The sequence below is a fragment of the Passer domesticus genome, chromosome 19 (genome assembly GCF_036417665.1).
Source record: "Passer domesticus isolate bPasDom1 chromosome 19, bPasDom1.hap1, whole genome shotgun sequence".
Lineage (NCBI taxonomy): Eukaryota > Metazoa > Chordata > Aves > Passeriformes > Passeridae > Passer > Passer domesticus.
Window position 1 is genome coordinate 5,289,542 of NC_087492.1, and position 22,835 is coordinate 5,312,376.

The 22,835-nt window shown below is 52.5% G+C and overlaps 2 protein-coding genes and 1 non-coding gene across 3 annotated transcripts; 2 read left to right on the plus strand and 1 right to left on the minus strand.

Moving 5' to 3' along the window:
• Positions 1-8: 8 nt before the first annotated feature.
• Positions 9-79, minus strand: TRNAG-GCC (transfer RNA glycine (anticodon GCC)). Its single transcript has one exon. It is a non-coding gene; the product is annotated as a tRNA-Gly (tRNA).
• A 4,530-nt stretch (positions 80-4,609) lies between these two features.
• On the plus strand, positions 4,610-12,285 carry LOC135283448 (argininosuccinate lyase). The gene is made up of 17 exons (XM_064394268.1): positions 4,610-4,681; positions 5,038-5,100; positions 6,188-6,382; positions 6,948-7,031; positions 7,337-7,393; positions 7,629-7,726; positions 8,354-8,431; positions 8,672-8,749; positions 8,893-8,945; positions 9,266-9,328; positions 9,500-9,614; positions 10,241-10,325; positions 10,493-10,552; positions 10,817-10,900; positions 11,097-11,177; positions 11,535-11,641; positions 12,045-12,285. The coding sequence occupies exons 2-17, from the start codon at positions 5,089-5,091 to the stop codon at positions 12,193-12,195; spliced, it is 1,401 nt and encodes a 466-aa protein (XP_064250338.1). The 5' UTR covers positions 4,610-4,681; positions 5,038-5,088; the 3' UTR covers positions 12,196-12,285.
• A 1,959-nt stretch (positions 12,286-14,244) lies between these two features.
• On the plus strand, positions 14,245-22,214 carry LOC135283447 (argininosuccinate lyase). The gene is made up of 16 exons (XM_064394267.1): positions 14,245-14,879; positions 16,539-16,733; positions 16,844-16,927; positions 17,233-17,289; positions 17,838-17,935; positions 18,087-18,164; positions 18,397-18,474; positions 18,870-18,922; positions 19,134-19,196; positions 19,368-19,482; positions 20,094-20,178; positions 20,346-20,405; positions 20,541-20,624; positions 20,863-20,943; positions 21,036-21,142; positions 21,579-22,214. Exons 1-16 carry the CDS (start codon positions 14,865-14,867, stop codon positions 21,727-21,729), a joined length of 1,404 nt encoding a protein of 467 aa, XP_064250337.1. The 5' UTR covers positions 14,245-14,864; the 3' UTR covers positions 21,730-22,214.
• Positions 22,215-22,835: the final 621 nt, after the last annotated feature.

Genomic DNA, 22,835 nt, shown 5'->3' on the forward strand with positions numbered 1-22,835 from the left:
AGATCAACTGCATTGGCCGGGAATCGAACCCGGGCCTCCCGCGTGGCAGGCGAGAATTCTACCACTGAACCACCAATGCCTGTGATGAAGTGCGTGCTTTCACCACAGCATTTCTGTGTACATCAGACAGAAAATGGCGCAATTTTTCTCCGAAATTACCCAAATTGGCAATTAGCCGCTGTTAACAACGACAAAGGCAAAACAGTATCGCGAAAGTACTTTCAAATAAAATCTTTAACCACGTGCGGGGTGCTGCGAGGCTGAGGTGGTTGTGTAACGCTCCTGTTGTATTTTAAAGCGCCCGTCCATGCATCCATCAAATTCATCCGCTCCGCGTCTTCCCCAGCTGTCACCGTGACTCGTTCCGCTCCAAACCATGTGCTATTCAATTTTCCAAGAGCCCTTTTTATCCTCAGTAAAACCAGTGACACTTCAGTGGGTGCAAACAGCTGAAAATCCTAATGGAAACAGCAAGGAAAATTACCTGGCCAGGGAAATATTAATTCCTTAATTCTGACATTATCTCTCAGGGAAAATTTCATACGCAGACACAGCACCTCTAACTCCCCCAGGAGTGTCATACAGATATATTTGCTTGCTTGCAGCTGGGATTTAAGATCCTTTTAGGGATTTAGGGAACTGAATGGGTCAAATTTATGCCCACAACCTCTGCCTTGCGATTCCAGCACAAAACCCGCCAGACACTGTTTTCTCTATGACCAAACCAGACAAAATTAAGCCTTTTCTTCTCCTTGGAGTGTTGCAAATCCTAAATAAATTCAGAGTAACACGAGCAAACTGCAGTGCTTTAGGAACAGTCTCCAGTGCCAGGACAGCGGGCAATGAGCAGCTCCCGGTTTTCCAGAAACTTCCATCACCAGATATACAAGTGCTGGGCAAAATTTAAAAGCCAGCTGCAAAGGCTTTTCAGCCCTTTTAATTTGAAAACCCCTAAAAAAAGTTTTGCTGGGCATGTGCACCCCATCACATACAGACAGAAATTAATTTATATGTCAAAATAATTTATTGTGTCAAAATATTTTTTTTTTTTATTCCTGTGGAATAAAATTTTTAAAAAAGCCAGGAGAGAGGTGTGAGAGCTGCTGGTGTGACTCAGAGCACAGGATGGGATGGATGCTGCCCTTTTTCATGTCAGGATTAGCTGGCCTTGAAAATTGGCCAAAACTGGCCCAGCAAAAGCTCTGTGACTGCTCTGCCTGAAAGAAGGGAAAGGATGGCAGGTTTCAGGTGAAAATAGTGCATTTCCAGACAATCAAATTTCAGCGTTTCATTCCAGAAATCTGCTAATCCTTGGCTGCCTCTTCAGCTAAGGGTTCAGAACCTTCGGCACAATAATCCTAATCCATTACATCTCTCTATATCTCTCCCCCAGCAGCAAATTATTATATTTATTTCCACCCTTTCCCCCAAATTTCACGTTCCTGACACATTTTTTCTATCCTTTCTCTAAAATTTCACTTTCCTGACACGATTTTTCCACAAAAATTCACTTTCCTGCCACATTTTTCCCCCCTTTTCCCAAAATTTTGCTTTCCTGACATGTTTTTTCCACCCTCTCCCCAAAAGTTCACTTTCCTCACATATTTTTTCCACCCTTTCCCCAAAATTTCACTCTCCTGGCACATTTTTTCCATCCTTTCCCTAAAATTTCACTTTCCTGATATGGTTTTTTTCCCACAATTTCCCCAAAATTTCACTTTTCTGGAACATTTTTCCCACAAAATTTCACTCTCCTGGCACATTTTTTCCACCCTTTTCCTAGAATTTCACTCTCCTGGCACATTTTTTCCACCCTTTTCCTAGAATTTCACTCTCCTGGCACATTTTTTCCCACCCTTTCCCCAAAATTTCAATTTTCTGGCACATTTTTCCCACAAAATTTCACTTTCCTGACACATTTTTCCACCATTTCCCCAAAATTTCACTTTTCTGGCACATTTTTTCCCACAAAATTTCACTTTCCTGACACGTTTCTCCAACCAGTGCTGCTTTTTACAAACCACCGCGAAGGCTCAGCTGGGGAGGAAGGAGCGTGACACAAACCCCTCTTCCAACACCTGTTTTTCCCCCCCGGAGGAGATCCCCTAACCATCTCCCAGCGCAGACAGGAAGCCTGGCAGGCTGTAAATACAATTATGGCTCAGCTCCATCCCCACTGCCCCACAAAGGGAAAGCCAAGGCAGGGCCCAGGGGCAGGGCTGGGGTGAGGAGGTCACTTGGGCTTTCACTGCTGCCCTTTAGGTGTTAGACACCATCCACAGGGAATGCAGACATGGGTTTTTCCAAATGTGCTTAGCATGTCAACATTTGAACATTGTGATTGTTGCCAGCGAGGCTTGGGGAGAGAGGGGCCTCTGTTAACTATTGAAAGCAGGGGGCCCAGGACTTGCTACTGCCAGCAGATCTGCAGGCTATTTGTGGTCTTTGTCATCAAAGGTGTTTACTGTGTTCAGCATTTCCCTCAGCACCCTATGCTGTCTATTTTTTTTTTCTTTTACATTCAAAAATTACTTAAAAACAAAGTTAGGGGTTTTTTTTTGAACAAAAATATGTCAGCAGGGCTCCGAGCTGACGGTGTGTTTGCATGGCACGTTCAGCCCATGGAGCTGCTTTATTTCTCCAAAGCAAAAAGACAGCTAAAAAAGGATGTTTTTAAAAGAAGGTGCACTGTAGCTGTTTCTGCCATCCTTTTCCTTCACAGTCCTGTTGGAAAATTGGAGTTCCAGAGCCACCAAAGCTCCCTTGGAGCTGCACTCCCTCAGCATTGCACTCTTGCAGCAAAAAAGTGAAATAGCAGAGAGAGACTGATTGATTACAGAAGTACAAATAAAGTTCAGATATTTGAGAACATTCAAATGTATTTAATTAAACTTCTCTGTGCTGCAGAATTGGCAATTTACTCTCCAGTATTTATTTTCACCTCGAAAAGGGTGGAGCTGGGAATATTGCTGTAGGAATGATTTGCCATCCCCTGTGCCAGAAAGGAAAAGAAGTGGGAGACTTTTCCTTCCGAACTTCCCCAGTATTAACTGTGGGATGAGGATTTTGAAGTTAATTTTTCTGTTTCAAATAAATCACTGAGAGGCGATGAGGGGAAGTGGAGAGACATCCAAACCAGAACAAATGGAGAAGACAATAATGAGAATGAACTTCAGTTTGCATTAGGAAGTATATTTTGCATTGCTATTTTACTGTTTTCCCCTCAAAAAAGTTCAGCTCTCCAGCTCCAAGCATCTTTAAGAAATCCCATTTCTTCAATGTTCATTTTTAAGTTGAGGAATTCTGCTTGCATTTTGTTTTACTTCCACTCTTATGACAAAAACATTAATCTACATCCTACACTGATTATTATGGAGAAAACATAGTTATTGCCTATTTAAGCTAAAAATAAAGAGAGAATTCATAATTTCCTAGATACACTGGGGCAGGAGCTGAGCAGAGCACTCCAAGCCAGCTAATCCCTGGGAAGTTTGCTAAATCCACAGTGGCACTGCTGACAGATCCCATGTGGATGGAATATCCCCTGTCACATGTAATATCAGACACGGGCTAGCAAAATCTTATTTACACCCATTCACTCTAGTTATAAACACAGTGCTTAATGTTTTCACAACATTGGCAATCTCCTGACAAAGCCCAGAGTGAGGACAAGGACACTTTGAAAAGGTGAAGACAAGAAAAGTGGTAAAAATGAGGGATTTTACAAGAGGAAAGAGGACTGCAAAAGAATTGAGAACAGTTTCGGTTTCCCAGTGGAAAAAGGAAAAGGGGATAAGTTGTAGAACTGAGAGAACAGCAGAAAAAGAACAAGGGTCAGTTTAAGGGAGGAAAATCCAACAAAAACGTGGATGAGAAAGCTGGAATATGTCTCCTGAGCTCTGTGAGAGGTTTGGACAATGTACATGGAGAAATATTGCACTGCAGGAGCTCACTTGGAGAAAGCAGCAAACATTCAGCTTTCTGTGGAGGGGCTGCAGAAAATGCTCTGTCTGAGGAGTTCATGAGGAATTCATGCTTTGCTGCTCTAAAAGGTCCCTTGTGCTTTCCATCAGTCATTCCATGATATTCAGGGTGTGATGAGTTTAAGATAGAAGTCATTGCCACAAGTACAACTCCAAGCCCCGAGGCTCTCAGGTGACCCCACAACCTGGGGACAGCAGGGGAGCCCCAAATCTGGGGCTGCAGCATCTTTCCAGGTGGGGTGAACTCTTTCATCCGTGCAGAGATGGGAAACAACAAGAGGCTCCCATCTGTTTTTTGTGTTTGCTGGGGTAGCAGTGGGCACAGAGAACTGGGTCAGTTCCGTTTATATTAAAGATTGTTCATTAGAGGGGGGAGACACAGAGAGATCAATACTGCCAGAAAAGCATTCCAAGGATGTTCCTGACCTGTGCACAGCGCAGCAGCCACGCCGGCTGAGCAGCATCACCCCAGCATCCCTCCCAAGCCTCCCTGTCCAAGGCACGCCCGTCCCCGAGCCGCAGCGCGGGGCTGGGAAGGGACACGGGGGACACGGGGGGGACCCGAGCGGGGCCGGGCCCGGGCACACCCCGCCCCGGGGCGGGCCGAGCCGCCAGCCCCGAGCCGAGGGCTGTAAAAGCGGGGCAGCGGGGCCGGGGAGCAGCGAGCCACAGAGCGGCCGGGGCTGCGAGCGGAGCAGGTGAGCGGCGCCCGGGGAACCGGGAGCGGGCACGGAGCGATGCCCGGGGAACCGGGAGCGGGCACGGAGCGATGCCCGGGGAACCGGGAGCGGGCACGGAGCGATGCCCGGGGAACCGGGAGCGGGCACGGAGCGATGCCCGGGGAACCGGGAGCGGGCACGGAGCGATGCCCGGGGGACAGGGAGCGGTGCCCGGGGACTTGGGAGCGCACTGGGAGCAGAGCAGGGAGTGATGCTCAGGGAACCGGGAGCGGGGCAGGGAGTGATGCCCGGAGAGCCGGGAGTGCACCAGGAGGGGTGTCGGGGGACCGGGAGCGCGCACGGCGGCAGCTGAGCATCTCCGCGCTGTCCCGCAGGTTGCACCAAGTGCCAGTACCGCTGCACAAACGAGCAAAACGTCGTCCGAAATGGCAGCCGAGGTGAGGGGGAGCTTGGCTTTGCTGCGGGTCCTTCTCTGCTCCGTTTGGAACGGGTGGGATCAGCGTCCCTGGGAGGGTTCAGGAAAGGTGTCCGTGTGGTCCTGGGGACGTGGGTTAGGGGTGGTCCTGGCAGTGTTGGACTCGCTGATCTTTTCCAACCTTAATGATTCTGTGAGTGGTTTTCCAATGGAAAAGGGTACAGTGCTGCAATAATCCACCGTCCCACCTCTGATCCCGGCAGCGAAAATGTTCCTGGACACCTCTTCCCACCCCAGCCCTTCCCTCCCAGCAGCACCTTTTACCCTCTGCCCATCACTGGCTGTCCAGCGAGGAGCTGCCAAACTTTGGTTTTTTCCCCCATTTCCCTGGCGGACAAACTCAGAGCTGCCGCCCCCCGAGCCCTCATGCTGCCCCGCAGGCTCCTCCTGCCCTCCCGGCTCCAGTCCCGGGGAAAGCCGCCGTCCCTGCCCGCTGTCCATGGTAGCTCCGCCGCCCGCCCGGCGCCGCGCACCTGCGAGCCCCTCTGGGGCTGCTTTGGGGTTTTCTCTTCCCTTTGCGTCCCATTGAAAGGCACACAGGTCTCCCTTTCTGCCGGTTTCATCCTAATTTTGCCGGTTTTATCCTAATTTTATGTGACAACGTCGTGGGCTCTGGAGCTGCTTCAAACGGTAACTTCAGACACTTTGTAGTTACAGGAGTGGTTTAGAGCGTGTGGTTTGTGCTGGCCCACAGCTCCTTGTCAGCTGAATATTTTCTTCTAGTCTCCCTAAAACAGTGGGATTTTTTGAGTATTTCAAGGGTCAGAGGCTGCCTTAAAAAAGAGTTCCATGCTGGCCTTGCACCACACACCCTGATGTTTATTTTCAGAGTCCTGCAGAATTCAAATATCTTGGCGGATCCCAAGCCAGACCTGTAACCTCAAAGACTAAATTCTAGTGAGAGTGACATGCTCTAAGTCCAGGGTATTGCTGGTATAGACTGAATAAAACCGTTCCTGAGGTGGTCCTCAGTTTTACTTTTGTAAGGATGACATGATGAGATTTTTAGGGGATTTATCCATAACTCTGTGTCTCTTCATTTCTTGCAGGGGGACAAAATGATGGCAGGAAGGTTTGTGGGGAGCACAGATCCCATCATGGAGATGCTCAGCGCTTCCATTACTGTTGATCAGAGACTGTCTGAGGTGGACATCCAGGGGAGCATGGCTTATGCCAAAGCCTTGGAGAAGGCTGGAATCCTGTCCAAAACTGAGCTGGAGAAGATCCTGAGTGGCCTGGAAAAGGTATTTCTTCCCTTCACAAACTCTCATGTGTGCTGGAATGAATCCTTCCTTACCTGACAGCATCTTGCTGTTTTAAACAGTGCCTTTAAATGTCCTCGTGTCCCCTTCAGACTGAGCAGTCATAGGAATCATTTCAGTGTGAAGTAAGAACATCATTTTCCTGCTGGCATGTGGAATTTTGAGTGTGGCTGCCCAGCTTGGCAGGAGGCAATGCATAGCAGGTGTAGGGGGGAAGAGGAGGCAGCAGAGAAGTGCTTTTATAAAATATCCATTGTTATTGATCACCCACCCTGGACAATGGTGAGTCTGTGCAATGTTTTGTAGGAAAAGCTTTGTGGATGATGGTAAAGAAATCACTGATATTTAAACTCAATTTTTCCTTGCAATATTTAAATCCTCCATAACAGTGCAGGGTTATCCTGCATAGAGAGGTGAATCCCACCAATACCATGGAAGATCAGGATGCAGCAAGCAGCCTGAATGGGAATCCAGGAGCTGGGATTTGCTGGGGACACTCACAGCCCCAGGCACAGCAGGGTAACTGTGGTGTTTGTGCTGTTTGCAGATCTCTGAGGAATGGTCCAAGGGAGTCTTTGGTGTGATCCAGACTGATGAGGATATCCACACTGCCAACGAGCGCAGGCTGAAGGTTTGGCTCCTCCAGCCTCTGGTTCCTGACCCTCTGCCTGACATTAAGGCCTTGTCCCTCTGTCCCTCTGGCAAATCCCTTTGGAGCTGCTGGCACTGAAGCCCCTGGGCACAGCCAAGGGTCCCCAAGCCCCCTTTTGTGGCACTGTACAAGCACAGAAGCCAAAGCTGCCCTTCCCCAGAACACACCCCAGGTTACTGACAGGATCCTGGAGCTGAGTCCCTTCCAGGCAGGGAGATGTGCTCATGTGGATTGTCCTGTTCAGCACACAGAGATGCTGACAGAAATCCTGCTCTTGTCCTCAGGAGCTGATTGGAGACGTAGCTGGGAAGTTGCACACTGGCAGAAGCAGGAATGATCAGGTATGGACAGAATCTTTTTGTTTCTCCTTCTGTATTCCTCCTCTACCCCACTTCAGGAGACCTCAGTCCGGAATGATCTCTGGAACTCTTCCTGGAGAGCAAGAAATGCTGACATTACCACAGAAATATGACCAAATGATGAGAAGAACATGCACCTTCCCATCACACAGGAGAAGGAGAGGTTTGCCTTGCTGTCACTGTATATGTGACATTCTTTATGGCCAATCCCCCACAGGTTGTGACTGACCTGAAGCTGTTCATGAAGAATTCCCTCTCCATCATCTCCACACACCTCCTGCAGCTCATTAAGACCCTGGTGGAACGTGCTGCCATGTGAGTCCTTTTCCTCAGTCCCTGTTTTCCATAACTTTGGCCTTTTGGGGGCAGGAGATTCTTTGGTTTGTCCTTTGTCTGACCCCACTGGGCAGCAGCAGTGTCTCCTGTGCAGGGAGTTACAGCCAGGCAGTTTGGGGTAGCCCAGGGGACACAATGGCCCCTTGTGAAACTTTTCTCATCCTTCAGAGAAACTTTCCTTCATGTCTGGCAAGGGAGTTGAAGTGGGAGGTCCACACAAGATTCTGGAAGGCACCAAACCCATAAGAAGGAGGGGACAAAATGTTTCAGGTTTTTCTATAGGAGAAAAAGCTGAGCTGTGTTATCTCCCTGTCTGGCTCTGTTCCTCACACTCCAGACCTGGAGTGGCCTGGGGAATCCTTGCCTGCCCAGAGGGGTTACTGCTCCAGGCAACTTTCCAGGAGGCCCAGGGCAGATTCACCACTCTGGAACAGCTAAACCCAGTGTGCTTGGCTTGAAGGCTGACAGGAGATGGACAGGCTTCAGCACAACACAGCCTAAAGATGCTCAGTTTGTGACCTTGCCAGGAGCTCTGCTGTGTCCCTGTCCCTGTCCCTGCCCTCCCTGCTGCCTCTGCTGCTCACCTCTCTGTGCTTTCCCTCCCAGAGAAATCGATGTGATCCTGCCTGGCTACACCCACCTGCAGAAAGCTCAGCCCATCCGATGGAGCCAGTTCTTGCTCAGGTGAGCACCTGCCACCCTCTCCAGCCTCGGGGCCCTGCTCTGCTGGGGGGACAGCCAGGGCTGGTGACAAACCAGAGGGAGCCCTGCAAACTGGAACAGGAACTCCCTGTGTCCCCTGGCTCTGCCCAGGCTCCTCATGTTTGAGGGGGGTTCCCAGGCTCCAGGCATGGCAGGATAATGACTGGGAAGCAAAGAGCCATTCCCTGCTTCACGTGCCCTCTCCCCCTTGTCCTTCCCCAGCCATGCTGTTGCTCTGACCCGCGATTCTGAGCGCCTGGGAGAGGTGAAGAAGAGGATCAATGTCTTGCCTTTGGGAAGGTAAGATCTACTGTTTGTGTGATCATTTGGCCTTGCTTTGCTCTGCAAAGACTTCAGGAATGCCTTGCCTGCTTCCCAGAGCTCAGCTTTGGATGGATATGAAAGGAGGATTACTTGATTTCTGGTTCTTTCTCCCCTGGCAGTGGCGCTCTGGCTGGAAACCCCCTGGAAATCGACAGAGAGCTGCTGCGCAGTGGTAAATGTTATCCTGAGGGGCATGGGAGTACCTGTCACACCTGGGAGGGAGGGAATGGCACCACAGCGCCCCATCCTGGAGCCAGAGCCTTTCATTTCCCATTATTTTTGCTGCAGATACAGGCAGTGCCAGTGAGGTGGGAGGAAGAGCAGTCCCTGCTGCACTCTGCCTGTCTGGCATCAAAACAAAAATCCCACTAAAAGTGTTTGTGTTGCTGGGACTGCTCAAGGGCTCACAGTCACCTCCTCTGGGGCAGCATGGTGCATTCAGGCTCCTGTCAGGGCCAGTGTGACCTCCTGTGTCCATCCCCTTCCTTGCAGAGCTGGACTTTGCTTCCATCAGCCTGAACAGCATGGATGCTGTCAGCGAGAGGGACTTTGTGGGTAAGCACAGCCAAAGCCTCCCAGCACGGGGGGAGGCAGCTCCTGACACCTTCCCAGTTACCCTTCCTTAATAAGGGACTGAAATCCATCACTAGGATTTAAATCCCCACTCAGGGCTCCCTGGGTTGTCCAGGCACCTTTTCCCCTCCTGATTTCCTGCCTTCCCTGCAGTGGAATTCCTCTCTGCTGCCACCCTGCTGATGATCCACCTCAGCAAGATGGCTGAGGATCTCATCATCTACAGCACCAGCGAGTTTGGCTTCCTGACCCTCTCTGATACCTACTGGTAGGTTTTTGGTCTCTGGTGAGGGATTCTCCTCAGCCCCCCACGCTGGGTGAGGCAGTGGTTGGGGTCTGTCTGTGCACGAGGCTGACCCAGCATCAAGAGCCTGGCACAAAGGCAGCCTCAGGGTGAATATTCCTCAGCAATGGTCACTTATTTCTGATTCCCTTAACTCAGCCAAGTCTGTGTTCAGCCCAACTCCTGTCCAGGACCTGCTGGCAGAGAGAACTTCCTCCTGTGCTGGGAATGCTGCCAGAGCCCTTCCTTGCGTGGCTGGGTTTGCAATCCCAACAGACTCCTTGTCTGCAGGGTGGCACAGCCACAGCCCTCCCTCCATGAAGTCACTTAGCCTGGCCTGCTGACACCACCTTAGCAGTGGCTTGGAGGGAGAGCCTCCTTTTCCTTCCTCTGTGAGAGGTGGGACTGTGTGAGAGCTCCAGACAAGGTGCAAAACCAAAGGCTTTGCTGTGGAAAGCATGAGAAACTCATCACCCTCAGTTCACTGATTTCCTACACCCTAAAGAGGAGTGCTAGGAAAGGGGATTTAGAGGTTCCTTTCAGAGGGCAGGAACAGAGATTTCAGCAAGAGGGTTTTGCTCACCAGTGCACTGCACACATCTTCTTTGCAGCTCTGGCAGCAGCCTGATGCCTCAGAAGAAGAACCCCGACAGTCTGGAGCTGATCCGCAGCAAAGCCGGGCGAGTGTTCGGACGGGTGAGCCCCAAAAAGAGGAGGAGGAGGGAGAGGAAGCTGCTCCTCTTGGGGCTGGAGAATCTCCTTCTTCTTGCCTTGTCTTTGTAAAGAGCTGTGGGTTCTGGAGCTGCCGTGGGGCTGTGCTTTGCTCTGTGCCTCACTCCCTGCCTCTCCTGTTCCCTCTGCAGCTGGCTGCAATTCTGATGGTCCTCAAAGGACTCCCGAGCACCTACAACAAGGACCTGCAGGTAGAGCCCTTGTTCCTTCCACAGCATCTCTCTGAGCAGACACAGTCATCCCCTGCCCTTGAGCTGTCCCAGCACTCCATTTCTGTGCACTGCCCCTGGCTCTGTGCTGGGATAGGGGCTGAGGGAGGGGATGCTGCAGGTGCCACCCTGAGTGCCATGGCAGGAGCCTCTGGGATCACATCCCTGCTCTGCTGCAGGGGCTGCTCAGCCTGTTGTGCTGTACCAGGCTGGCTCAGAGCCATTTCCATCACTGTTCCAACACAGGAGGACAAGGAAGCTGTCTTTGATGTTGTAGACACCCTGAATGCTGTGCTCCAGGTTGCCACTGGAGTGATTTCCACCCTCCAGGTAAGGATTCATCTTTTAAGTATTGAACATGGAGCACATTCTGTGAGTAACACAGGGGACAGGGCTCCAGACTGGTCCTAAAGTGAAAATTCTTCAGTGCCTCACCCACACTGCTCATTTTGGTCCCTCTTAGAGCTTTTGTGCCCCAGGAAGAACAGATGATATGTAAATCTCCCTCTGCCCCTCCTTTCTGCAGATCAACAAGGAGAACATGGAGAAGGCACTGAGCCCTGAGATCCTGTCATCCGACCTGGCTCTCTACTTAGTTCACAAAGGAGTAAGTGCCAGAGGGAAAGCTGGAGCTGGGATTTCTTTGGATGTAGAACTGCTCAGTGAGGAGCTGGGATGAGGCCCCAGGGTGATGAGCAGTCAACAACCATGAAAGCTGAAAACACATCCTTTACACGCCTGTCAAGCAGTCCTACCTGAGAGACTTCATAGTGATTTACACCCAAATTACTTGATTATAATTTATTCCTAAATCCTCCCCTCTTCCACCCCAACACTGCCAGATTCAGCTTGCATTGCCCTAAGGGAAAAAAAGGCCAGCTGAGAAAGTAGCACACCCATTTTCCTCATGGAAAAGCAGCCCAGCTGCCTGGTCACTGAGTTCCACCTCTGCTTCCCCCTGCAGATGCCCTTCAGACAAGCCCACATTGCTGCTGGCAAGGCCGTCCACCTCGCCGAGACCAAAGGCATCACCATCAACAACCTCAGCCTGGAGGACCTGAAGAGCATCAGGTTTGTACCTCTGTTATTTCACTTCCCTGCACAGGCAGGGCTCAGCCTCCCTCATCTGCCTTCCCCAAAGTGCCGGGGCTGGGCAGCACCTCAACCTCAAATATCACAAAGGCTGAAACACTGGAGGGGGACAACATCACCTCCACTCCACTCCAGCAGGGTGGAATGGGCATGGGCAGGAGCTCTTGGGAGGGGCTGGGAGACACCTCTGCCCTGAGCAGGAAGCCCCCAGAGGGCTTTGGCTCTGAAGTCCCTCGGTGTCCCCTTGGAGCTGCTGTCAGGCAGAAACAGCTCAGGAGCGTTTCCCCTGGGGAAAAGGCTCCGTCCTCAGTCCCTCAGCCTGTGCCCAGGCCCTGGGCAGGCGCAGCAGCCCAGAGCCCCCTGACAGCCCCTGTGCCCCCAGCCCCCTGTTTGGCAGCGACGTGGCGCAGGTGTTCAGCGTGCTGAGCAGCGTGGAGCAGTACACGGCCGCGGGCGGCACCGCCAAGAGCAGCGTGTCCGCCCAGATCGAGCAGCTGCGGGAGCTGCTCAAGAGGCTCAAGGAGCAGGCTTAGAGTGTGGGGAGAGATCCCGTGCCTGCAGCAGAGTGCCTGTGCCACTGATCTGGAGTTAATAAACACTGGGGTGTCTGTAGTTCACTGAAATCCTGCTCTTGTGTCTTGTTTTTTCAGGTGAGGATGGGCTGAGCTCAGCCCAGGTTTGGAAGGGTGTGGGCTCTCCTCCCTTGCAGCTGGGGATGTGTCTCTTGCAGAGGAGGGTGGCAGATGGGGATTGTCCTTTTTTACTCAGCAAAATTGCTTTCCCACCCCAGCCTTGCAAAGCTGGAGTTTTGCTTAGCCCCTTCTCCCCATGCTGAGGCAGCAGCACGTTGTTGACTCAGAGCTGCAGGTCTGGAACACACAGGGAACAGAAATAACAAAGGTGTTGCCTCACCAGCTTTGGGGCAAGGGCTGCAGCACAGACAGGACACACTGTCAGCAGCTAAATCTCCAGCCAAAGTACCCCAGGAGACACAGAGTGCTTGCACCTTTGGAGCATTTGTGCTTTTAACACCTGGAAGAAGGATCAGCAACAGCAAAATTCCATTTTACCAACTTCCCACCACTCAGTCTCTCCTTATTCCAGCCTTAAAACAAATTCATTCACTTGGCATTTCAACAGCACATTTAAATTATCTTTCCACAAACCTCCTTTGTGTTTGCTCCCTCCCTTCCTGCTGTGTTCTTGTTTTAGCTCTTGTCTCACTCTCCAGACTGGTCACCTGTGGCCAGGAAATCACTTTTGCACACTCAGCTGCCAGGCTAAAGGAACAAGAAAGCCACAGGTAACACCAATACTCAACACCTGCAGAGTCAGAAGAACAGAGATTTCCTCATCTCCCCCTCACAGTTCTTTTTCCTCCCATAAACTCTCTTGATCCATGCCACTCCCCTTATTTTTCCTGTTTGTATCTTCTAGTTCTTTCTCTTCAGATCCTCAGCTGAACAGATTTTCTCTTGCCCCCAGCAGCAAAAGTCTGGCATTGTCCCTCATGGCCTGTGCTGGTGGCACAGGGCCAAAATGAAAGGGGAAGCAGCATTCTACCACATTTTAGTCTCTTACTTAAATAAGTAGTTTACAGCCACTGGTACTCCCCACCCATCCACCCTCTTCTTAAAATTGTGAAATATTTTAGATTGGAGGGGCCTGTGGAGCTCCACAGAGTTTGGTCCATGGTGTCTTCAGACCTTCACCATCACCCTCCTCTGACTCATTGGGATTTGGGTTTTGGTTTCAAACCCCTGCTCATTACAGGCCACAGGAAGGTGCTGGAGCCAGGAATTCACTTAGGCTGATTATCAGCTGGGTCATTCTGGATGTAAATCTCGTGCTCACCATTCTTCCAAACCCTCAGCAACCTCCTGTCAAAGCTGGAGTGTGAACATCCATAAAGGATGAACGTGAAAAAAATAAACATTAAAAGTGAGGCACTTCAGAAGAAGAAGGAATCTGGCAACAAAACTGTTCAAGGAGTTTTTCTCAGTGTAGACAGTGTGATGGTCTGTGCATCCTCAAGCCTGCAAGTCTGAAAGAGAAATAATCATGGGTGGAAATGTTTGAGAAGCAGTGAATTAATCGGTGCCTACAGGCAGAGTCTGAGCCTTGTTCCGGATGGATACTGAGGGCACTGCACGGGAAATGCAGCTCCGAAAGGACCTTGTGGGGCCGCCAGAGGCAGCTGGGGGCACTGGCAGGGTCCTGCTGCTCCAGACAAGGACCTGGATTAGGATCCTTCCCAGCTACGTGACACCGGGGCTGGTTAAAGGACAGCAAACCCCGAACGGGGACAAGAAAACAGGGATGGCGTTCCTGAGTGTGCTGTGAGACACAGGGACAAGCACAGGGGCAGGCACAGCCGGGCCAGGAGCGGGGCTGGCCCGGGGACTCCCCGCCCCGGCGGGCGGGACGAGCTGCGGGAGCGCCGGGAGCGCGGCGGGGTTGGAGCGGGACCGGGACCGGGACCGGGATTGGAGCTGGGACCGGGACCGGGACCCGGATCGGGACCGGGATTGGAGCTGGGATCGGGACCGGGACCAGGATCGGGACCGGGATTGGAGCTGGGATCGGGACCGGGACCCGGATCGGGACCGGGATTGGAGCTGGGATCGGGACCGGGATAGGGATCAGGACCAGGATTTGAGCTGGGATCGGTACCGGGGCTGGGATCGGGATTGGAGCTGGGATCGGTACCGGGACCCGGATCGGTACCGGGGCTCGGATCTAGACCAAGAATCCAGTTGGGATCGGGACCAGGGCTGGGATCTGGACCAGGATTGAAGCTGGGATCGGCACCGAGATTGGAGCTGGGACCGGGAGTGGAGTTGGAACAGGGATTGGAGCTGGGATCAGGATCGGGACAGAGCTGAGATCGGAACTGGAGCTGGGGTTGGGATCGGCACCGGGACTGGGACCGGAGCTGGGATCGTGACTGTGAGCAGGATCGGGACTGGGACCGGAGCTGGGATCGTGACTGTGAGCAGGATCGGGATCAGGACCGGAGCTGGGATCGGGACTGTGAGCAGGATCGGGATCGGGATCGGAGCTGGGACGAGGACCGGGATTGGAGCTGGGATCGGAACCGGGAGCGGATCTGGGATCGGGGCCGTGACTGAGCAGGACCAGGACCGGGTCCGGGGCCGTGCCGGAGCCGCCCCGCAGCGGCCCCGGAGCCAGCACGGCCGCGATGGCAGCAGCCGAGGTGAGCGAACTTTGCTTGCCGGGGGTGTCGGGGGTGCTCAGCCGAGCGGAGCTGTCCCGGGGCCTCTCTGCCTCCTGGGAAAGGCCACACTCCTGCCTGGGGCTCGCGCTCAGGCACTTCGCAGCAGCCTGTGCAAACAAACACTGCTCGGCACAAAAACTGCGTCTTCAGTTTCCTTCCCTGCCCAGACGTGACCGGGCATCCTGGCGAGTTCACTTTCTGCTCTCCAAATCTGCTCCATGTTCCAGGCAGTGTTTGTCATTGCCAGGCTGCAGAGCTACTGCTCCAAAGAGTCCTGGAGATGCCTAAAATGAACATTTCGGCTTTGATTTCTGGACTGTAAATGTGTATGTTGCAATGTTTCTGCTGACACCCTTCTTGCTTTGATGGGAAGCTTTAAATACCTGGATACTCCTGGTCCCCAGTCAAGTGCTGAGCCTCTGGAACGGCCTTTAATTTAGCATTAATTTTGCTCCTGGGTGCACCAAATGAGTGCTGTGGAGCTCTAACATTTCTTTTTCAGTTCTGATTCCCCTCTCTGCCTTCCCTCAGCTTCCTAACAAAGCTGCCTTTTACACATGGCTACACCCTCACCTCTGCAGGCTCTGTCCTGTTGTCCTTTCAGGCACAGCGACATGGAAACAGTCACCAGGGAAAACATTTTTCAGTGTTTTGTCTGGCTGGTAAAGCCCTGGCACAGATCAGCTTCCAGCTGTCCTGCCAGCTCCTTGCTGTCCATGGTGGTTATAGTGACCAGCATGAGAAGAAACTTGCCAGTGGTGTTTCAAAAATCAAGTAGATTAGTAATTATCCACTCTGCAATGCAGCTGTATTTAGTCCCTTCCTTCAGGTATCCTGTAATTCTTTTTTGTGCCTGGTACCACTGGAAAGTTGCTTTTGAAATCCTGGATAAATTGTCTTTGCCCAAATAAAATTCTTACCCACTTGAGTGCAAGCCTGGCAGAATGAAAACTTCTTGGGTTGTCTTACCTGGGCAAGCAAAAATCTGAGCTGAGACAGCTCAGGTGAGGGCAGCCAGGCTCTGAATCACTGCTGGAGAAGCTCCCACACAACACACACCCTGCTCTGGGCACAGCTGGAACCCTGCACAAGCCTTGTCACTGCCTGGAGTGGGTGACACATTCCAGGGGGTGACTTCACCACAGGAATCCTGGCTTGGATGGGAAAACTCCACTTTTATTTCTGTGCTGGCCCACAGCTCTTTGTCAATCAAAGAAGATTGACAAAAAGGATTAGAGGATAGTAATGTCACTTTAATCCTACTGACTGCTTGGTTTTTCCTCCCTTTACAAGGCCTCAAAACAGAAATTTCTGCTGGTCTTGCACCTTTCCCTGATATCAATTTCAAGGACTCCCAGCAGAGTAAAATATTTTACTCCAGAAGTAAAATATCTTGGAGGATTCCTGGGCCAGACCTTGGAGCTCAGGGGTAAATAACACTGACAGTGATGTGTTCTCCAGCTCTTCAACCACTTGCCAGAGGTCCTGAAGTCCAGGGGACTTTGTGGTCAGTGCTGTCACACTGAAAGGGGCTGAGCATGGACTCTGTATCAGATAAATGGACCACGGGATGTTATTTACTGCACAGGATTTCTCTGGAGTCATTAGGCCTCTTTAATTAGCTATTTTCTCTCTCAGGGGAATAAACTCTGGGGTGGAAGATTCAGTGGAAGCACAGATCCCATCATGGAGATGCTCAATGCTTCCATCAGCTATGACCAGAGGCTGTCTGAGGTGGACATCCAGGGGAGCATGGCTTATGCCAAAGCCTTGGAAAAGTCTGGGATCCTGTCTAAGACTGAGCTGGAGAAGATCCTGGGTGGCCTGGAAAAGGTATTTCTTTCCTTCAAAAACTGTCAGGCGAATGAATGGCTCCTGACCTGAGAGCAGCCTCCCTGGATTTAAAAACTCTTGTGGCTGACTGGTGGTGCTGCTGTTTGCAGATCTCTGAGGAATGGTCCAAGGGAGTCTTTGTGCTGAAACCAACTGATGAGGATATCCACACTGCCAACGAGCGCAGGCTGAAGGTTTGGCTCCTCCAGCCTCTGGTTCCTGACCCTCTGCCTGACATTAAGGCCTTGTCCCTCTGTCCCTCTGGCAAATCCCTTTGGAGCTGCTGGCACTGAAGCCCCTGGGCACAGCCAAGGGTCCCCAAGCCCCCTTTTGTGGCACTGTACAAGCACAGAAGCCAAAGCTGCCCTTCCCCAGAACACACCCCAGGTTACTGACAGGATCCTGGAGCTGAGTCCCTTCCAGGCAGGGAGATGTGCTCATGTGGATTGTCCTGTTCAGCACACAGAGATGCTGACAGGAATCCTGCTCTTGTCCTCAGGAGCTGATTGGAGACGTAGCTGGGAAGTTGCACACTGGCAGAAGCAGGAATGATCAGGTATGGACAGAATCTTTTCTTCTCCTTTTGTATTCCTCCACCTCAATTCATTAATTCAATATTTTTATGCCGTTTCTCTCATCCCTGACACACTCCAGCCTGTATTCCCTTTAAATTAATGATGGTTTTAAACTAATGATGCTGCAGTGACTCATCCACCCAGGGGAGTGGGATCTGCAGGGCTGCATCCTGCTGGTAAAAGGCTACAACATTCCACTGACATCTCTGAAAACCTCCAGAACCCCTGACTCTGCTGGCTGGGTGCACACATCTTTCAGGATCAGTCTTTCAGGACGATCAACTTGTGTTGTTTGGGAATTTTCTGCTTCAAATTTGACAATATCTGACAAGTCCACTGAAATTGGTTCTGTCCATGGAAAGCAACAGCAGCTTTCACAAATCAGTGACCAGGGATGCATCCCACAGGAGGAAGAAATCCCTTCCCATCACACAGGAGGGGATAACAGTGCCAGGGGTTCTGCTGAGCAATATTTGGTCACTAAATCTGTCCTGTTGTGCTTGGCCTGGCTGTGGCCAATCCCCCACAGGTTGTGACTGACCTGAAGCTGTTCATGAAGAATTCCCTCTCCATCATCTCCACACACCTCCTGCAGCTCATTGAGACCCTGGTGGAACGTGCTGCCACGTGAGTCCTTTTCCTCAGTCCCTGTTTTCCATAACTTTGGCCTTTTTGGGGCAGGACACTCCCAGGCTTGTTGTGTGACTGTGCAGCTGCAGGATCTCCTGTGCAGGGAGTTACAGACCTGTCCCTGCCCTCTCTGTGCTTTCCCTCCCAGAGAAATCGATGTGATCCTGCCTGGCTACACCCACCTGCAGAAAGCCCAGCCCATCCGATGGAGCCAGTTCTTGCTCAGGTGAGCACCTGCCACCCTCTCCAGCCTCGGGGCCCTGCTCTGCTGGGGGGACAGCCAGGGCTGGTGACAAACCAGAGGGAGCCCTGCAAACTGGAATAGGAATTCCCTATGTGGCTCTGACCAGCTGGGAATCCAAACACGGATTGGGCAAGTCCCTGTTGTCCATCCTTTGGCCATTCTCACCTCCTGGAGTGGGATATTTTCCAGCTTCATCTCTCTTGTCCTTCCCCAGCCATGCTGTTGCTCTGACCCGCGATTCTGAGCGCCTGGGAGAGGTGAAGAGGAGGATCAATGTCTTGCCTTTGGGAAGGTAAGGTTTATTTCTTATTGTGATTCTCAGCCCCCACTTTGCTCTGAGATAAGGACAAGAGGCAGATCTGTCCATCCCCTGAGCCACTGGGGTTTCTATTCCATAGACACTGCAGCCCAGCTTGGCTCTCCAAAGACACTGACCATAAAAATATTTTTCTAGTCCTTCTTGAAAATCAAGGATTACAAGGCTTCCATTAAGCAAATCTTTCTGTTTGGGAGAGAAAATCTGGTTTAGTCCAGAATTCAGGGTTTGATGAGCCTCAGACCACACTGTGAAATCAAAGTGAACTGGAGCAGGGAAATTTTCAGAGAGATGTCATGACTAGAGCTCAGTTTTGGTCTGATAGTAGTTGGGGTCTCATGGGTGACTTCTGGTTCTTTCTCCCCTGGCAGTGGAGCTCTGGCTGGAAATCCCCTGGGAATTGACAGAGAGCTGCTGTGCAGTGGTAAATGTCTCCCTGGGACTACTCATAATATCTGGGATTTTGGGAAGCATCAGCACCTTGTCCTAATGGTATTTTGGATGTGTTGCAGCACATGAGCAAGGGGGTGGAGGGTAATGAACAGAAACAAAGTCACCTCCTCTGGGGCAGCCTGGTGCAGTCAGGCTCCTGTCAGGGCCAGTGTGACCTCCTGTGTCCATCCCCTTCCTTGCAGAGCTGGACTTTGCTTCCATCAGCCTGAACAGCATGGATGCTGTCAGCGAGAGGGACTTTGTGGGTAAGCACAGCCAAAGCCTCCCAGCACGGGGGGAGGCAGCTCCTGACACCTTCCCAGTTACCCTTCCTTAATAAGGGACTGAAATCCATCACTAGGATGTAAATCCCTACTCAGGGCTCCCTGGGTTGTCCAGGCACCCTTTCTCCTCCTGATTTCCTGCCTTCCCTGCAGTGGAATTCCTCTCTGCTGCCACCCTGCTGATGATCCACCTCAGCAAGATGGCTGAGGATCTCATCATCTACAGCACCAGCGAGTTTGGCTTCCTGACCTTCTCTGATGCCTACAGGTAGGGCAGAGAGCTCCTCCCTCAGCCTCTCCTCCTCAGCCCCCCACGCTGGGTGAGGCAGTGGTTGGGGTCTGTCTGTGCATGAGGCTGACCCAGCATCAAGAGCCTGGCACAAAGGCAGCCTCAGGGTGAATATTCCTCAGCAATGGTCACTTATTTTTCATTCTGGTAACTTAACCAAGATTGCATTCACCAGCAAGTCCTGTCCAGGACCTGCGGGCAGAGAGAACTTCCTCCTGTGCTGGGAATGCTGCCAGAGCCCTTGCTTGCGTGGCTGGGTTTGCAATCCCAACAGACTCCTTGTCTGCAGGGTGGCACAGCCACAGCCCTCCCTCCATGAAGTCACACTAACACTTAGTCTGCCCTGCTGATATGACCCTGGAAGGGGAGCCCCCTTTGAAGTTTCTCTGTGAGAGGTGGGACTGTGTGGGAGCTCCAGACAAGGTGCAAAATCAAAGAGCAGCTCAGTCACTTCACTGATTTCCTACACCCTGAAGAGGAGCACAGTGAAGAGGGCCCTACACATTGCTTTGTGGGGCTGGGTCAGTGATGGTGTGTGTGTGTGGATGAGGGTTCTGCTCAGCAGTGCACTCCACTCATGTCCCACCCAGCACTGGCAGCAGCCTGATGCCTCAGAAGAAGAACCCCGACAGTCTGGAGCTGATCCGCAGCAAAGCCGGGCGAGTGTTCGGACGGGTGAGCCCCAAAAAGAGGAGGAGGAGGGAGAGGAAGCTGCTCCTCTTGGGGCTGGAGAATCTCCTTCTTCTTGCCTTGTCTTTGTAAAGAGCTGTGGGTTCTGGAGCTGCCGTGGGGCTGTGCTTTGCTCTGTGCCTCACTCCCTGCCTCTCCTGTTCCCTCTGCAGCTGGCTGCAATTCTGATGGTCCTCAAAGGACTCCCGAGCACCTACAACAAGGACCTGCAGGTAGAGCCCTTGTTCCTTCCACAGCATCTCTCCTGCTGGCTGGAGGAGTCAGCAGGGCTGGGCTGCTCAGCCTGGGCGGTTTTTGGGCTGCACTCAGGCTGGCTCAGAGCCATTTCCATCACTGTTCCAACACAGGAGGACAAGGAGGCTGTCTTTGATGTCGTGGACACCCTGAATGCTGTGCTCCAGGTTGCCACTGGAGTGATTTCCACCCTCCGGGTAAGGATTCTTCTCATCCTCTCTTTATTCAACATTATCATGGTGCATATTCTGTGAGTAACAGAGCTCCATACTGTTCCCAAGTAAAATCTCTTCACCCACACTGCTCATTTTGGTACCCTCTGCCAGCTGCTCACAGCATTCTTTCAGAGCTCCAGATGAATTCCCCTCACCCTGCCACTAACACACCCCAAGGAGGAGCTGATGGTAACGTGTCCCTGGGATCCTCCCCCTGCAGATCAACAAGGAGAGCATGGAGAGGGCGCTGAGCCCCGAGATGTTGGCTACAGACCTGGCTCTCTACCTGGTCCGGAAGGGAGTAAGTGCCAGAGGGAGAGCAGGAGCTGGGATTTCTTTGGGCACAGAGAAACTGAGCTGAGTCCCCCCTGCTCTGTCCCCTTCCCCCTGCAGATGCCCTTCAGACAAGCCCACGTGGCCTCTGGCAAGGCCGTGCAGCTGGCTGAGACCAAAGGCATCACCATCAACCACCTCAGCCTGGAGGACCTGAAGAGCATCAGGTTTGTACCTCTGTTATTTCACTTCCCTGCACAGGCAGGGCTCAGCCTCCCTCATCTGCCTTCCCCAAAGTGCCTGGGCTGGGCAGCACCTCAACCTCAAATATCACAAAGGCTGAAACACTGGAGGGGGACAACATCACCTCCACTCCACTCCAGCAGGGTGGAATGGGCATGGGCAGGAGCTCTTGGGAGGGGCTGGGAGACACCTCTGCCCTGAGCAGGAAGCCCCCAGAGGGCTTTGGCTCTGAAGTCCCTCGGTGTCCCCTTGGAGCTGATGTCAGAAGCTCCAAGCTGATGTCAGAAGCTCCAAGCTGATGTCAGCAGCTCAGGAGCGTTTGCCCTGGGGAAAAGGGTCCGTCCTCAGTCCCTCAGCCTGTGCCCAGGCCCTGGGCAGGCGCAGCAGCCCAGAGCCCCCTGACAGCCCCTGTGCCCCCAGCCCCCTGTTTGGCAGCGACGTGGCGCAGGTGTTCAGCGTGCTGAGCAGCGTGGAGCAGTACACGGCCGCGGGCGGCACCGCCAAGAGCAGCGTGTCCGCCCAGATCGAGCAGCTGCGGGAGCTGCTCAAGAGGCTCAAGGAGCAGGCTTAGAGTGTGGGGAGAGATCCCGTGCCACTGATCTGGAGTTGACAAACACTGAAGTGTCCAGTTCACTGAAATCCTGCTCCTGTCTCTTTGCTCTTCAAAAGCTCACCCTCCCTCTTCTCCTCAAGAAGCCATCAGCGCCCCTTTTGCCATTTCCAATAACTTTTAACCTTCACACTTCAACAAGATACTCTGAAAATATATAGAAGTAAGCAAGCAGGCAATAAAGAAATAACCAAAAGTAAGCAAGCAACAATAATAAACCTAAGCTGCGCTTAAGGGGAGGTTTAGGTTGGACATCAGGAGGAATTCTTCCCAGAAAGGGAAGACCAAACATCAGAAGGGGTTGTGGAGGGAGCTGGAATCTCCGTCCCTGGAGGGGTTTAAGGGAAGAGCGGATGTGGCACTCAGTGCCCTGCTCTGGGTGGCACGGGGGGTGTTGGGTCACAGGTTGGACTTGGTGTCCTCAGAGGGCTTTTCCAACATAAATGATTCTGCGACAAAAAAAAAAAAAAAAAAAAAAAAAGTATAAATAAGTAAGCAAATGAATAAATAAAGTAAAAGTAGGTGATAAATACATTTAAACCCCCAAGTAATAAATAAGAGGAGGGGAGGGGAAGGGAGGGGAGGAGACCACTCGCCTCTCGATGAAATCCGGCTATCCAGAAGAGAGCCTGAAAGTTCCTGGAGGCGCCTTTATGCCGGGACACTCGTGGCTTTGTCCGGAGGCGACCGTGGGACAGGACCCTGTCCCTGTGGGGCTCTGCCGTCGCTCATCCCGTTGGGGCGGGATCGGGACTGGGACCATGACAGGGATGGGGATCGGGACCGTGACAGGGATTGTGACAGGGATGGGGATCGGGATCGTGACAGGGATCGTGACAAGGATGGGGATCGTGACAGGGATCGGGATCGCGACAAGGATCGGGACCGGGCTCCCCTCAGCCGCGGCCCCGCCCCTCTCCCTCAGCCGCGGCCCCGCCCCCTCCCTCAGCCCCGCCCCTCTCCCTCAGCCGCGGCCCCGCCCCCTCCCTCAGCCCCGCCCCTCTCCCTCAGCCGCGGCCCCGCCCCTCTCCCTCAGCCCCGCCCCTCTCCCTCAGCCCCGCCCCTCT